A 16,732-nucleotide genomic window follows, 5' to 3' on the forward strand; every position below is an offset into this window, starting at 1 on the left:
TCAACTAGTCTAAAGAAGGCCAGTTTTATTTAGTACAGCACTTCAGCTGTGCGAAAATAATTGCAAAAGGGTTTTCTAATGATCAATTAGCCTTTTAAAATGATAAACTTGGATTAGCTAACACAACGTGTCATTGGAACACAGGAGTGATGGTTGCTGATAATGGGCCTCTGTACGCCTAGATATTCCATTAAAAATCAGACGTTCAGCTACAATAGACATTTACAACATTAAATCAACTTGATGTTATTTTAAATGGACAACAAAAAAATAGCTTTTTTTCAAAAACAAGGACATTTCTAAGTGACCCCAAACTTTTGAACGGTAGTGTACACTGTTACACATTTCCTGGTACACATATACTGTTACGTACACTGTTAAGTATATTGTTACACATCCTGTTACACACACTGTTACATACAGTATCAGTCAAAAGTTTGGACACACCTACTCATTCAAGGGTTTTTCTTTATTTTTACTATTTTCTACATTGTAGACTAGTGAAGACATCAAAACTATGAAATAACACATATGGAATCATGTAATAACCCAAAAAGTGTTAAACAAATCGAAATATATTTTAGATTTTAGATTCTTTAAAGTAGCCACCATTTGCCTTGATGTGCACTCTTGGCATTCACTCAACCAGCATCACCTGGAATGCTTTTCCAACAGTCTTGAAGGAGTCCCCACATATGCTAAAGCACTTGTTGGCTGCTTTTCCTTCACTCTGCAGTCCAACTCATCCCAAACCATCTCAATTGGGTTGAGGTCGGGTGATTGTGGAGGCCAGGTCATCTGATGCAGCAATCCATCACTCTCCTTCTTGGCCAAATAGCCCTTACACAGCCTGGAGGGGTGTTGGGTCATTGTCCTGTTGAAAAACAAATGATAGTGGGACTAAGGGCAAACCAGATGGGATGGCATATCGCTGCATAATGCTGTGGTAGCCATGCTGGTTAAGTATGCCTTGAATTGTAAATAAATCATAGACAGTGTCACCAGCAAAGCACCCCCACACCATCACACCTCCTCCTCCATGCTTCACGGTGGGAACCACACATGAGGAGATCATCTGTTCACCTACTCTGCGTCTCACAAAGACATGGCGGTTGGAACCAAAAATCTCAAATTTGGACTCATCAGACCAAAGGACAGATTTCCACCAGTCTAATGCCCATTGCTCGTGTTTCTTGGCCCAAGCAAGTCCTTCTTATTGGTGTCCTTTAGTAGTGGTTTCTTTGCAGAAATTTGACCATGAAGGCCTGATTCACGCAGTCTCCTCTGAACAGTTGTTGTTGAGATGTATCTGTTACTTGAACTCTGAAGCCTTTATTTGGGCTGAAATCTGAGGTGCAGTTAACTCTAATGAACTTATCCTCTGCAGCAGAGGTAACTCTGGGTCTTCCTTTCCTGTGGCGATCCTCATGAGAGCCAGTTTCATCATAGCGCTTGATGGTTTTTGCGAGTGTACTTGAAGAAACTTTCAAAGTTCTTGAAATTTTCCGGATTGACTGACCTTCATGTTTTAAAGTAATGATGGACTGTCGTTTCTCTTTACTTATTATTTCAGCTGTTCTTGCCATAATATGGACTTGGTCTTTTACCAAATAGGGCTATCTTCTGTGTACCACCCCTACCTTATCACAACACAACTGATTTGCTCAAACGCATTAAGAAGGTAAGAAATTACACAAATTAACTTTTAACAAGGCACACCTGTTAATTAAAATGGATTCCAGATGACTACCTCATGAAGCTGGTTGAGAGAATGCCAAGAGTGTGCAAAGCATCAAGGCAAAGTGTGGCTACTTTGAAGAATCTCAAATATAAAATATATTTTGATTTGTTTAACACTTTTTTGGTTACGACATGATTCCATATGTGTTATTTCATAGTTTTGATGCCTTCACTATTATTCTACAATGTAGAAAATAGTAAAAATAAAGAAAAACCCTTGAATGAGTAGGTGTGTCCAAACTTTTGACTGGTACTGTATACTGTTATACACACAGTTAGATACATTGTTACATATCCTGTTATATATCCTGTTACATATGTTACAAATACTGTTACATATCCTTTTACACATCCTGTTACAAATACTATTACACACTGTTACATATACTGTTACAAATACTATTACACACTGTTACATATACTGTTACAAATACTATTACACACTGTTACATATACTATTATACACTGTTACATATACTGTTACAAATACTATTATACACTGTTACATATACTGTTACAAATACTATTACACACTGTTACATATACTGTTACAAATACTATTACACACTGTTACTTATACTGTTACAAATACTATTATACACTGTTACATACTGTTACAAATACTATTACACACTGTTACAAATACTATTACACACTGTTACTTATACTGTTACAAATACTATTATACACTGTTACATACTGTTACAAATACTATTACACACTGTTACTTATACTGTTACAAATACTTTTACATATACTGTTATAACAGTTTCTTACTGTGAGATACTATTACAGTACACACATTATTTCACGTCCCGACACATAGGTTCAGATGCTGTACAGCAAGGACTATCTGTAACAGACCACTGTTGTCATCTCCCAAATGGCCTGTTCCACTTGATCAAAACCACAAAAACACTTGGAAATGAAAGCAGGTGATCATGTGTAAACAAGACACACGTATAACCGGTCCTTACCAGTGACAGGCATGACAGGATAATGGAAGACTGATTTTGCTTCCTAAATGGCACCCTATTCACTTTATAGTGCACTACTTTAGACCGGGACCCTTGACAAAGGTAGTGCACTACATAGGGAATAGGGTGCCATTTAAGACGCAACCCAAGTACCAGGCAGAACAGTGAAACATGCATGGCAGGTCAGGTGCATGTTCTTACCTGACTGCGAGGGTCAATAACTTGGCACTTATGGCCAAGGGAGCTGGGAGGAGAATATGTGGAGGAAAAGACAGGTTCCTAAGGACAGAGGCGATTGGATAAGTGCATAAGAGAAGAAGAGATGTGGATCAATGGTGGCTGGTGTCACTTTAAAATCAGAGGACAGGCTCATACCTATAGTAATGGTTGGAATGGAATTGTATCAAACATGGTTTTCATTCCATTCCAACCATTACTATGAGCTCGTCCTCCAGCCACCACTGACGTGGAAAATAAGGAGGAAAATGAGTCAGGCAGAGATACAGAGGGATGCTAGAGAAAGGATGCCGAGGAGATGGCCTGATGACTCAAACTGAATTATTCTGCTGTTCTATCGTTCGCTACATGCTTCAGTCTGAAACGGCCATCAATGAAGTAGTTTGTGGTGATGTCAAATGAGTAGTGCTGTACAAAACAAAGTAATCAGCGATTGGATCATCTCCAACCAATCAGAGTATCAAAGAGAATGACGAATTTTCAAAACGCCACTTTACCCACGTGTGTCCTGACTGGCCCAACCCATCAGTTTCTGGCACCAATCAGATGGTCTAGAATGGATTTCCATTCTAGAAATCGTCGGGGAGGTACTGAGATCCAGACCCATTACGGAGAAGAAACTAACATCCGTGGCGTAGCGTTTGGCCGGAGCAAGGAGTTTGGGTAGCCAGGCTAGAGGAGAGTTACCATAACATTCACAACCAGAAATGATCATTCACAAGTTGTGATAGAGACCAGGAGCAGAGCGACGCACTGATGGAAGACAACTCACAGAGATTATTTTGGATAAATCAAGTCTGAAGTCATGATGGGGGGTCCAGGGCTGAAGCAGACAGAGGGAGGGTTCCCCAGTCAAATCTTTAGCTGGTTCACAATGTCTTTTCCCCTTTAAAGAGAGGGAGACAACATCTACAGCATCACCTGAGCCCCTCACATGAAATGCAACGGCATGCAACAGTGGAGGCTGGTGAGGGGAGGACAGTTCATAGTAATGTCTGGAATGGAGCAGTATCATTCCAGTCATTCGGTTTCAGCCATTATTATGAGCCCGTCCTCTGATTTAGCGTGGCACCAGCCACCACTGGCATGCAAGTGTTAAATGTTTAATCATGAACATTTCCAGAGGTGCTTGAATGTGAAGTAATCGTTAACGCTGCTGTACCCAATGCCATTCAATTCAGCACATAAAACAGGGACCTAGACAAGTCGGTGTTTACCATTTTGTTCAGTCGCTACTGGCTTACAGTAATATTCTTTGCTTTTGATGAATCACATTTCTCTCCATCACCAGTATGCAGTGTGTGGTACAAAAAGCAACCATTTTGAGCAGAATAAAAAGACGGTGACTGGCAGCATCACAGCAACAAACACATCGCATCTTCTCTCTAAAAACAATAGCGTAGCTATATTGACTTAAATCAAGCAAAAGTGCTCGTCGGCAGCATTCCAAACCACCAGAGGTAAAATAGGTTAGCGTCAGACCAAAGCAACACTGAACAGCAGTAAACAACAGAACTAGGGTTGTACATTTACTTTCATTTCCCACCAAATGTTTCCTAGAAATCCCAGTTGGAAGATTCCCAGAATCAAGAGGAATAAGCATTACATCCAGGAATCTTCCACCCGGGATTTCTGGAAAACCTGAACAATATGGGGAAATGATCGAAACGTTGCAATCCTCGACCACAGCAACACTGAACGGCAGTGAACAACAGAACACGAGACTGAAAGAAGCAGCAGGTTTCACACAAAGCTCAGTGGACCACCGTTGACACATGGGCCTTGGCACAGCACCGTCGTCAGGTCTTACCCACAGCTGCTCAGACACAGTGACAGCAGCAAAATCATCAATAACCATCCTTTCCTCCTGAAGACATGGGAAACACAACACAGGGGGAAAAGTCCATATATGAATTTGAGAGTGGTTACTTTTCTCCAGCCCCATCCCTTTTTTACCAAAACAGTGAGGGGGTAACACGTTATTGTTTCAACTGCGGATTGCCCCTTTAAATCAAAGGGTAATAGTCAGTTAAACGAGACCTTTGCATTATTCAATATAATAGTGTACATTAAATAGATATAATCACATGCCATTCTGTAGAAACACATTTTGTAAAACAAGCTCTTGGTGAAGCACTAGTGCTAGTTCTTGGTGAAACTCAATCTTCCATCAGTGTGAAATTTACTTGATCTCATCATGGTCTGAAATAGACAAGGGATTTCTCCAAAGACCCCAGACTGCTAATTCCCCAGGGATACTGGCACCATGCCCCCCCCCTCCCCAGGGATACTGGCACCATGCCCCCCCCCCCCCCTCCCCAGGGATACTGGCACCATGCCCCCCCCCCCCTCCCCAGGGATACTGGCACCATGCCCCCCCCCCCTCCCCAGGGATACTGGCACCATGCCCCTCCCCAGGGATACTGGCACCATGCCCCCCCCCTCCCCAGGGAAACTGGCACCATGCCCCCCCCTCCCCAGGGATACTGGCACCATGCCCCCCCCCCCTCCCCAGGGATACTGGCACCATATGCTCCATGCAGGGCTGTTCTGACCCATGCGCTGGCATCAAATGGCACCCTATTCCCAATATAGTGCAATCCTTTTGACCTGGGTCAATTGAGCTGTGGTCAAACTCTGGTCAAATGTAGTGCACTATATAGGGAATAGTCTAGCGTCGCCTCAGTGCTCTAGCGTCGCCTCAGTGCTCTAGCGTCGCCTCAGTGCTCTAGCGTCGCCTCAGTGCTCTAGCGTCGCCTCAGTGCTCTAGCGTCGCCTCAGTGCTCTAGCGTCGCCTCAGTGCTCTAGCGTCGCCTCAGTGCTCTAGCGTCGCCTCAGTGCTCTAGCGTCGCCTCAGTGCTCTAGCGTCGCCTCAGTGCTCTAGCGTCGCCTCAGTGCTCTAGCGTCGCCTCAGTGCTCTAGCGTCGTAGTTAGATAATGTGAAGTCTCACCTTCTTCTTGTAGGTCTGTGCTGCCGCCCATCCCTGTACTGTGGAGTGTCTCTCAGTCACAGAAACCTTCACCACTTCCTGTTTCTTATTGATCCTGTTCCTCCAGTCCTCGTCGCCACTCTTCTTCAACAGGGCCAGCCTGGGAGACATTTGGAGAGAGAGCGAGAGAGAGAATAAGAGCGAGAGAGAGGCTAGTCTCAGTTCAGGAAAACGCAGTAGCCAGAAATAAATCCCCTTCACCTCAAAAAGGTACAAGAGCCAGAAACATATTTCACAAGGACACAGAAACTCATTCAACACTGCCTCATTCTTTACATCATCAGGCTTTCAGAGAGACAACAAGGTGAATCAAAAAGATTGCAAACATTAGCTAACAGAAGCCTGTAAATCACCAGCTTATATAGCCGTTATATAACCAGTTAAAGGTATGACTCAGACTGTGGTCTATATAGCCGTTATATAACCAGTTATAGGTATGACTCAGACTGTGGTCTATATAGCCTTTATATAACCAGTTAAAGGTATTATGACTCAGACTGTGGTCTATATAGCCTTTATATAACCAGTTATAGGTATCATGACTCAGACTGTGGTCTATATAGCCGTTATATAACCAGTTAAAGGTATGACTCAGACTGTGGTCTATATAGCCGTTATATAACCAGTTATAGGTATCATGACTCAGACTGTGGTCTATATAGCCGTTATATAACCAGTTATAGGTATGACAGACTGTGGTCTATATAGCCGTTATATAACCACTTAAAGGTATTATGACTCAGACTGTGGTCTATATAGCCGTTATATAACCAGTTATAGGTATGACAGACTGTGGTCTATATAGCCGTTATATAACCAGTTAAAGGTATGACTCAGACTGTGGTCTATATAGCCGTTATATAACCAGTTATAGGTATCATGACTCAGACTGTGGTCTATATAGCCGTTATATAACCAGTTATAGGTATGACAGACTGTGGTCTATATAGCCGTTATATAACCACTTAAAGGTATTATGACTCAGACTGTGGTCTATATAGCCGTTATATAACCAGTTATAGGTATGACAGACTGTGGTCTATATAGCCGTTATATAACCACTTAAAGGTATTATGACTCAGACTGTGGTCTATATAGCCGTTATATAACCAGTTAAAGGTATTATGACTCAGACTGTGGTCTATATAGCCTTTATATAACCAGTTATAGGTATGACTCAGACTGTGGTACTATAAACTCTTAGAAAAAAGGGTTCCAAAGGGATCTTCAGCTGTCCCCATAGGAGAACCCTTTTTGGTTCCAGGTAGAACCCTCTGTGGAAGGGGTTCGAAATGGATCCCAAAGGGGTTTTTCAAAGGGTTCTCCTATAGGGACAGCTGAAGAACCTTATTAGGTTCTAGATAGAAAGGTGCTAACAATGTATGATGGGTATTACTGTGGTACTACGTAGCCCTTATATAACCAGCCACCCCCACATATTCACCTTTCCTTGATGGACATCTGTTTGGCGGACATCTCTGAGAGCTCTGTCTCGGCGGGGGAGAGGAGGTCGGACACACTGTGTCCTGTGAAGACTTCACTGTTGTCCAGAGGCAGGGACTGGGACTTGACCAGGGACTGGGGGAAGGAGGTGGGCTCGGGTAGGGTCTGGGGAGGGTGCGGAGGAGGCTGGGAGAAGGACTGGGCGTTGGGTCGCGTATGGGGGGTTATCTGAGAGTAGGGCTTGGGTAGTGGCTGGGGAGTGGTCTGGGGAGGGTGCGGAGGAGGCTGGGAGAAGGACTGGGCGTTGGGTTGCGTATGGGGGGTTATCTGAGAGTAGGGCTTGGGTAGTGGCTGGGTGAATCGCCTCTCCCTTTCCTGGGGCTTGGGCTGGGCTGAAAGTGCCTGGGTGAAGGGATGGTGCTGAGGTGGATGAGAGTAAGGCTGGGGCTGGGGTTGAGTTTGTGGGGGTTGTTGGGTGTAAGGCTTGGGCAGAGTCTGGGGAGGCTGGGTGAAGGGATGGTGCTGAGGTGGATGAGAGTAAGGCTGGGGTTGAGTTTGTGGGGGTTGTTGGGTGTAAGGCTTGGGCAGAGTCTGGGGAGGCTGGGTGAAAGACTGAATATTCTGCTGCTGCTGGATACTGGCGCTGTGAGAGACAATCCTGGACGACACCACAGCACTTCTCAATGACACAGTGGTGTGATCCGCGTCTGTGTAGACATGAAGACAGCAACACACACACACACAATGCATTGTAATAAATCCATAGTGAAATCAATACTCATCTCATACAGAGAGAGAAGCACACACACATTAAAATTCACACACCTCAGCTGCTGTCTATTATGTCTAGAGGTTTGTCTGCATGGAGGGTCTCCCCCCCCTCTCTCCAGAAAGGAGGGTAAATAAAATAAAAGACGACCCTGGACCTCTTTTAAACAATGTCTGCTGACACAGCCATCCAGACAGAGAGACGGATCAACCCTATTACAGTGTCTGCATTGATATGCCAGCATGGCCACAACATACAATCATTTACTTGATTTTCATTTGGAATCACAAACAGCCTGTCAGTAACAGTGGCAGTCCTTTTGCAAACGTAGGAAGCCACGGGGGCAAATGTATGTAAAAAAAATAAATAAAATGCCCATTAGATTCAGTACTGAAGCCATGTCTTCAGCCATGTCTTCTGTGATGTGATGGACAAAGAAGCCTTAGGCATTAAGACAAATCTACCGTAAGTAGATCGTCCTCTGGTCTACATGCATGCTTGTTCACCCCTGGTCAAAAGTAGTGCACTACAGTGGGGGGAAAAAGTATTTGATCCCCTGCTGATTTTGTACGTTTGCCCACTTAAAAAGAAATTATCAGTCTATAATTTTAATAGTAGGTTTATTTTAACAGTGAGAGACAGAATAACAACAAAACAATCCAGAAAAACACATGTCAAAAATGTTATAAAATGATTTGCATTTTAATGAGGGAAATAAGTATTTGACCCCTCTGCAAAACATGACTTAGTACTTGGTGGCAAAACGCTTGTTGGCAATCACAGAGGTTAGATGTTTCTTGTAGTTGGCCACCAGGTTTGCACACATCTCAGGAGGGATTTTGTCCCACTCCTCTTTGCAGATCTTCTCCAAGTCATTAAGGTTTTGAGGCTGACGTTTGGCAACTCGAACCTTCAGCTCCCTCCACAGATTTTCTATGGGATTAAGGTCTGGAGACTGGCTAGGCCACTCCAGGACCTTAATGTGCTTCTTCTTGAGCCACTCCTTTGTTGCCTTGGCCATGTGTTTTGGGTCATTGTCATGCTGGAATACCCATCCACGACCCATTTTCAATGCCCTGGCTGAGGGAAGGAGGTTCTCACCCAAGATTTGACGGTACATGGCCCCATCCATCGTCCCTTTGATGCGGTGAAGTTGTCCTGTCCCCTTAGCAGAAAAACACCCCCAAAGCATAATGTTTCCACCTCCATGTTTGACGGTGGAGATGGTGTTCTTGGGGTCATAGACAGCGTTCCTCCTCCTCCAAACACGGCGAGTTGAGTTGATGCCAAAGAGCTCCATTTTGGTCTCATCTGACCACAACACTTTCACCAGTTGTCCTCTGAATTATTCAGATGTTCATTGGCAAACTTCAGACGGGCATGTATATGTATTCTTGAGCAGGGGGACCTTGCGGGCGCTGCAGGATTTCAGTCCTTCACGGCGTAGTGTGTTACCAATTGTTTTCTTGGTGACTATGGTTCCAGCTGCCTTGAGATCATTGACAAGATCCTCCCGAGTAGTTGTGGGCTGATTCCTCACCGTTCTCATGATCATTGCAACCCCACGAGGTGAGATCTTGCATGGAGCCCCAGGCCGAGGGATATTGACAGTTCTTTTGTGTTTCTTCCATTTGCAAATAATCGCACCAACTATTGTCACCTTCTCACCAAGCTGCTTGGCGATGGTCTTCTAGCCCATTCCAGCCTTGTGTAGGTCTACAATCTTGTCCCTGACATCCTTGGAGAGCTCTTTGGTCTTGGCCATGGTGGAGAGTTTGGAATCTGATTGACTGATTGCTTCTGTGGACAGGTGTCTTTTTTACAGGTAACAAGCTGCGGTTAGGAGCACTCCCTTTAAGAGTGTGCTCCTAATCTCAGCTCGTTACCTGTATAAAAGACACCTGGGAGCCAGAAATCTTTCTGATTGAGAGGGGGTCAAATACTTATTTCCCTCATTAAAATGCAAATCAATTTAACATTTTTGACATGCGTTTTTCTGGATATTTTTGTTGTTATTCTGTCTCTCACTGTTCAAATAAACCTACCATTAAAATTATAGACTGATCCTTTCTTTGTCAGTGGGCAAATGTACAAAATCAGCAGGGGATCAAATACTTTTTTCCCCCACTGTACGTAGGGAATAGGGTCCCATAGTGCTCTGATCTAAAGTAGTGCACTACGTAGGGAATAGGGTGTCATTTGGGAGACATACATGGTGTGTGTTTCCAACCGTAGCTGAGAGGAGCTCCCTGCTCTCTATGCACCATGTGATGTCTCTGTCTGCATGTGCTGCAGCTCTGTGTGTGTCTGAGCTGCAGCTCTGTGTGTCTCTCACTGTCTGTGTCTCACTGTCTGTGTCTCACTGTCTGTGTCTCACTGTCTAGGCTCCACCTGTAACTCACCCCTTCCGTGGCTACCGCTGGCGTGCCGCAGCTGAGCCTGAGGAAGCTGGGGCTCTGGGGCTGTGGTGCTCTGGGGCTGGGGCTCTGGGGCTGGGGGCTGATACCGCTGCTGCCTGCTGTCTCTGCTCTCCCTGCCTCCAGGACCACTACGGCTCTCTCCCTCTTCTCTGGCCCCTCCTCCCGATACATCCTCCTCCTCTCTCCCTCTGTAGCCAGTGAACGAGCGACCGGCTCCAGGAGCCCTTCCTCTGTCTCTGCCTCCTCTGCTGTGAGCCTGCTGCTGCTCTGACAGGGAAAGGCCAGCGGAGTATATATCTGGTTCAGGGACACTGGAGGAGTCTCCACCTTGGGTCAGGCTGAAGTACCAGAGAGAGAGCGAGCGTGCGACAGAGGTTTAATTCAATTTTGCAACAATACACTGTATCAGTAGTAGTGAAGGCTGAATTATTTGATACAGTTTAGAACTGTTATAATATAAAGACCCACCTCACCCCTCCCCTGTCCAGGGTGGTAGTGGTGGGGGCAGGGGGGTTGTAGGGGACGGCCGTAGATTTCCCCAAGTGGTCACCCATGCCGGAGGTCACCGTGGTTACTGTGGCAACCGAGACCTGTGAGGTGACGGCTGCCACGGAGCGGACCAAGGAAGCGGACAGCGGCTCCAGCTTGACCCCGTCTCCATTCTGCAGCTGCAGGAAGAGAGAGGAGGGACGGGGGATATAGGGATAGAGGGAGTTAAATCCACTTCAATCAGTGTAGATGAAGGGAGGAGACAGGTTAAAGAAGGATTTTTAAGCCTTGAGACATGGATTGTGTATGTGTGTCATTCAAAATCAAATCAAATTTTATTTGTCACATACACATGGTTAGCAGATGTTAATGCATTAATATCTAACAAGTAATCGAACAATTTCACAACTACCTTATACACACACACAAGTGTAAAGGAATGAATAAGAATATGTACATAAGTACATGAATGAGCGATGGCCGTGCGGCTTAAGCAAGATGCTGTAGATGGTATAAAGTACAGTATACACATATGAGATGAGTAATGTAGGGTATGTAAACATTATATAAAGTGGCATTGTTTAAAGTGGCTAGTGATACATTTATTACATCCAATTTTTAATTATTAAAGTGGCTAGAGATTGAGTCTGTATGTTGGCAGCAGCCACTCAATGTTAGTGATGGCTGTTTAACAGTCTGATGGCCTTGAGAAAGAAGCTGTTTTTCAGTCTCTCGGTTCCAGCTTTGATGCACCTATACTGATCTTGATGATCTTTTTGGCCTTCCTGTGACATCGGGTGGTGTAGGTGTCCTGGAGGGCAGGTAGTTTGCCCCCGGTGATGCGTTGTGCAGACCTCACTACCCTCTGGAGAGCCTTACGGTTGGGGGCGGAGCAGTTGCCGTACCAGGTGGTGATACAGCCCGACAGAATGCTCTCGATTGTGCATCTGTAAAAGTTTGTGAGTGTTTTTGGTGATAAGCTAAATTTCTTCAGCCTCCTGAGGTTGAAGAGGCGCTGTTGCGCCTTCTTCACCACGCTGTCTGTGTGGATGGACCATTTCAGTTTGTCCGTGATGTGTACGCCGAGGAACTTAAAACTTTCCACCTTCTCCACTACTGTCCCATCGATGTGTATAGGGGGGTGCTCCCTCTGCTGATTCCTGAAGTCCACGATCATCTCCTTTGATTGGTTGACATTGAGTGAGGTTATTTTCCTGACACCACACTCCGAGGGCCCTCACCTCCTCCCTGTAGGCCGTCTCATTGTTGTTGGTAATCAAGCCTACCACTGTAGTGTCTTCTGCAAACTTGATGATTGAGTTGGAGGCGTGCATGGCCACACAGTCGTGGGTGAACAGGGAGTACAGGAGAGGGCTAAGAACGCACCCTTGTGGGGCCCCAGTGTTGAGGATCAGCGGCGTGGAGATGTTACCTACCCTCACCATCTGGGGGGCGGCCCGTCAGAAAGTCCAGGACCCAGTTGCACAGGGCGGGGTCGCGACCCAGGGTCTTGAGCTTAATGACAAGATTGGAGGGTACTATGGTGTTAAATGCTGAGCTGTAGTCGATGAACAGCATTCTTACATAGGTATTCCTCTTGTCCAGATGGGTTAGGGCAGTGTGCAGTGTGATTGCGTCGTCTGTGGACCTATTGGGGCGGTAAGCAAATTGGAGTGGGTGGAGGTAATAGGGTGGAGGTAATATGATCCTTGACTAGTCTCTCAAAGCACTTCATGATGACGGAGGTGAGTGCTACGGGGCGAGTGTCATTTAGCTCAGTTACCTTAGCTTTCTTGGGAACTGGAACAATGGTGGCCCTCTTGAAGCATGTGGGAACAGCAGACTGGGATAAGGATTGATTGAATATGTCCGTAAACACACCAGCCAGCTGGTCTGCGCATGCTCTGAGGACACGGCTAGGGATTCCGTCAGGGCCGGCAGCCTTGCAAGGGTTAACACATTTAAATGCTTTACTCAAGTTGGCTGCGGTGAAGGAGAGCCCGTGTCGTTGGCACTGTATTGTCCTCAAAGCGAGAAAAGAAGTTGTTTAGTTTGTCTGGGAGCAAGACATCGTGGTCCGCGACGGGGCTGGTTTTCTTTTTGTAGTCCATGATTGACTGTAGACCCTGCCACATACCTCTCGTGTTTGAGTCGTTGAATTGCGACTCTACTTTGTCTCTATACCGACGCTTAGCTTGTTTGATTGCCTTGCGGAGGGAATAGCTACACTGTTTGTATTCGGTCATGTTTCCGGTCGCCTTGTCCTGATTAAAAGCAATGGTTCGAGTTTCCAGTTTTGTGTGGAATGCTGCCAGTTTTGTGTGGAATGCTGCCATCAATCCACATTTTCTGGTTGGGGAAGGTTTTAATAGTTGCTGTGGGTATAACATCACCGATGCACTTGCTAATAAACAGAGGGTGAATGGGCAAGACAAAACATTTAAGTGCCTTTGAACGGGGTATGCCAGGTGCACCAGTTTGTGTCAAGAACAAGAGTTTTTCTTGCTCAACAGTTTCCCATGTGTATCAAGAATGGTTCACCACCCAAAGGACAACCAGCCAACTTGACACACCTATGGGAAGTATCCCTGTGGAACTATTTCGACACCTTGTAGAGTCCATGTCCCGATGAATTGAGGCTGTTCTGAGGGGGGGGGGGGGGGGGGGTTTGCAACTAAATATTTCGAAGGTGTTCCTAATGTTTTGTACACTCCGTGTAAGTGGCCACTCTCTTTAGTAGGGCCTTATCATAGCATTACATTGTCATGCATTATAATTCATCCCGCTTTTTAGGAGTGATTCTCTTCTGTGAATAGTCACCACTTTCTTCAGATCTCATTCACCTGCAGTACAACTTTAGAACAAGCAGGCTGCATTCACCTGCGCACAACACAACTTCCTTGCAATCGCTGATGATGGGTCGAAATTTGATGTTCTCTAAAATCAGCTTAAGCATTTATAATTAAACCTAAAATATTCCAGCCAGTTTTATTTAAGTACTTTTAGAGTGTACTCTTATGTGCAAGACAAGACAGCCTTTACACAAAAACGTATAAAAATATAAAAAGTATAATACATTCATAAATATAATTACTAAAGCCTACATGCATTCTTATTCCGTCATTGGACAAGCATTTTAGAAGAGCAGAACACTCTTCCTAATATTATAATAAAACATCTTGAGGCAGAATATCATCGTATTCACTAAACACTACGGTCACTTTCATGCCAACGTTTTCTGTCAGGAACCCAGCATTATGATACCCTGTAGTTCTTCATTCCTATATGAACGAGGCACTGTGGAGATACGTCATGTTGTCAAAGAAACGGTTAAAAATCATGTCCTCTATGAGGTCCTGAGCATTTCAAATTCTACAATATTAACACTGCAATAAAACCAAGCCATATATGGACATCATTGGTCGCCAGGCTGCGAAAGCACACGCCGCGCGCGCCAACGCCGCCAGCCTTTAGAACGCTATGAGTAGAACACTACCAATCAGCAGCAGTGTTTAGGCAGGTTGCTTGCGTCTTACTTGTTCTTCATTAGTCAATGGAGGAGGAGGAGAGGTACCCATAGGATCTATCTCCTGTATAGACACATCATGACTTCATGTTGTTGTTTAATATTAGTTCAATACATGCTGCTCATCTTGAATCACTGAATAGTTGTGTGATTGTGTGAGTTCTTCAGCATTTACAAAGTATGATCCAAATGTAGTTGTATCAGGGCAAAGACGTTTGTGTATAACAAGATACTGTCAGTGTAGAGCTTGACTTGTGTAGAGACTATGGGGTCTATCCTGGCCACCATCCCATTGACAGCCCGACTAACCAAAGCCAAAAACGGACCCTTGCCTTAAACCTAACCAAACCCTTAACCCTAAATTTGAACCAATTCAGAAATGAAATATCAGTTTGTACAACAGCCACGTCTCCTTGACTTGTGTGACACCTAGAGGCTGCAGTGTTGAAGAGCAAGAGGGAAGAAGTCCATAAAGTCCCTGGTGAAGAGAGGCTCTATCTGGGCTGAAAGAGGGGCAGGACTCCCTACCTGATCCACCTCTACCTGGGTAATGGATAACAACATTAGTGATTGACTGATTGACTCCCTACCACACGTGTCGAACTCGTTCCACAGAGGGCCAACTGTCTACGGGTTCTCTCCACCCTTGTACTTGATTGATTAATTAAGGTCACTAATTAGTAAATAACTCCTCTCACCTGGTTGTCTAGGTCTAAATAAATTGAAAGGAAAAAGCAAAAAAAACACAGACACTCAGCCCTCCGTGGAATGAGTTTGACACCCCTGCCCTACCTGAGCCACCTCTCCCTGGGTGATGGGCTGGGTCTGGAAGCGGGAGTTTGCCCTGGAGGCCCCAGCCCCCTTAGCGGCAGGCTTGGAGGGCTGCGTGGACAGCTGGTTGAACAGGGCCATCTTCTCCACCAGGCTGGAACAGGAGAGAAGATGGTAATCAGTGGGTGTGACCCAAATAGCATCTTATTCCCTTAAATAGGCTGCTTTTACTCAGGCGGCCCAATTCTGATATTTTGCCACTAATTGGTCTTTTCAGATGGCCAAATCAGATCAGGTCGTTTGCAAATCACTTTTGATGTGATTTACTTTTGGGCGGCTCCAAGCACACTATCATTCGTTTACACAAGAGAGTAAGGCTGTGTCCCAAATAGCATCTATGGGCCTGGGTCAAAAGTACTGCACTATACAGTATAGAGCTCAGGGTGCGTTTGGGAAGCAGACTAGGAGTTGAGCGCATTGTCTCCCTGTACCTGAGAGTGGAGAGGTCAGGCTCATCCAGACCCAGGTCCTCCATCATCCTCTCAGGCCCTGGTCCTTTTCCTGCCTGCCTTGACTGGGCCTCCCTCTCCCTCTCCTGCTCCCCCATGCTCCGCACCTTGGAGCCGTGCTGTGACGCTTCCTGCAAGCTGGGAGGAGGAACCACACACACAATGAGTGCATGTTGTGCTGCTTTGGGTAACAGCTGCAGGGCCATATGTAATGCATGTACTGTACAATTGAAGGACAATATCTAGAGAATGTTGACATTCTGGGTGAGTAACTAGTCAAACACATTCTGTTAAAACGACATTGTTAATAGTCAGATAAACGTATCCTATGAATAGCACCAAGGTAAATAACTAATTCCTGATCAAAGAATGATCTGCATTCCGATTCTCCACCCCCTTGCAATTGCACACACCCTGCCATGGATTTAAAAGCACAGGATTGGTCGAGAGCGCAGCGGTCAGGATGGTGTAAGCATTGGCAAGTGCATACTTTTGGAGAAGGGTGGAGAATCAGGATGCAGCCATGGGGTGGCAACAGCAGTTATAAGTAGATGTGTGTAGACTACACTGAGGTAGCTACTCAAACTGTTGATGCAGTTGGCCATCTGTAGTAGAGAATATTAGACGTTTGGTTCTGTCAACATCTTACGTTTATCCTCGGTTGGTAAACAAACCGGGTGCTACACACTCACACGGAAACCTGACCATGCACTGAGCTTTAACTGGCTTCACCTTTTGACCTTTCTTCCCTCAGCCAGCATCACAAGACGTGTGACACATTTCAACATATCAACTTAAAGGGATAGTTCACCCACATTACAAAATTACATCTGGAGACAGTGGCCAGGTAAACAAAACCAA

General features: G+C 45.3%; 1 protein-coding gene across 11 annotated transcripts in view; it reads right to left on the reverse strand.

Annotated features, from left to right (window-relative positions):
- LOC115157482 (supervillin) overlaps positions 1 to 16,732 on the reverse strand; it is a 97,035-nt gene that overhangs the window by 25,144 nt on the left and 55,159 nt on the right. For 9 of the 11 annotated variants that reach the window (XM_029705774.1, XM_029705769.1, XM_029705767.1 and 6 more), the window contains 9 exons: positions 15,854 to 16,009; positions 15,384 to 15,516; positions 11,045 to 11,244; positions 10,559 to 10,914; positions 7,389 to 8,094; positions 5,906 to 6,044; positions 4,765 to 4,821; positions 3,727 to 3,840; positions 2,919 to 2,996 (listed from right to left, as the gene is read on the reverse strand). In XM_029705774.1, the coding sequence (XP_029561634.1) occupies positions 2,919 to 2,996; positions 3,727 to 3,840; positions 4,765 to 4,821; positions 5,906 to 6,044; positions 7,389 to 8,094; positions 10,559 to 10,914; positions 11,045 to 11,244; positions 15,384 to 15,516; positions 15,854 to 16,009 (1,939 nt within the window). The remainder of the gene's footprint in view (positions 1 to 2,918; positions 2,997 to 3,726; positions 3,841 to 4,764; positions 4,822 to 5,905; positions 6,045 to 7,388; positions 8,095 to 10,558; positions 10,915 to 11,044; positions 11,245 to 15,383; positions 15,517 to 15,853; positions 16,010 to 16,732) is intronic. The other 2 variants (XM_029705773.1, XM_029705770.1) reach the window with 2 other exon arrangements.

Source organism: Salmo trutta, chromosome 21, assembly GCF_901001165.1.
Source record: "Salmo trutta chromosome 21, fSalTru1.1, whole genome shotgun sequence".
In the NCBI taxonomy this organism is placed as follows: Eukaryota; Metazoa; Chordata; class Actinopteri; order Salmoniformes; family Salmonidae; genus Salmo; species Salmo trutta.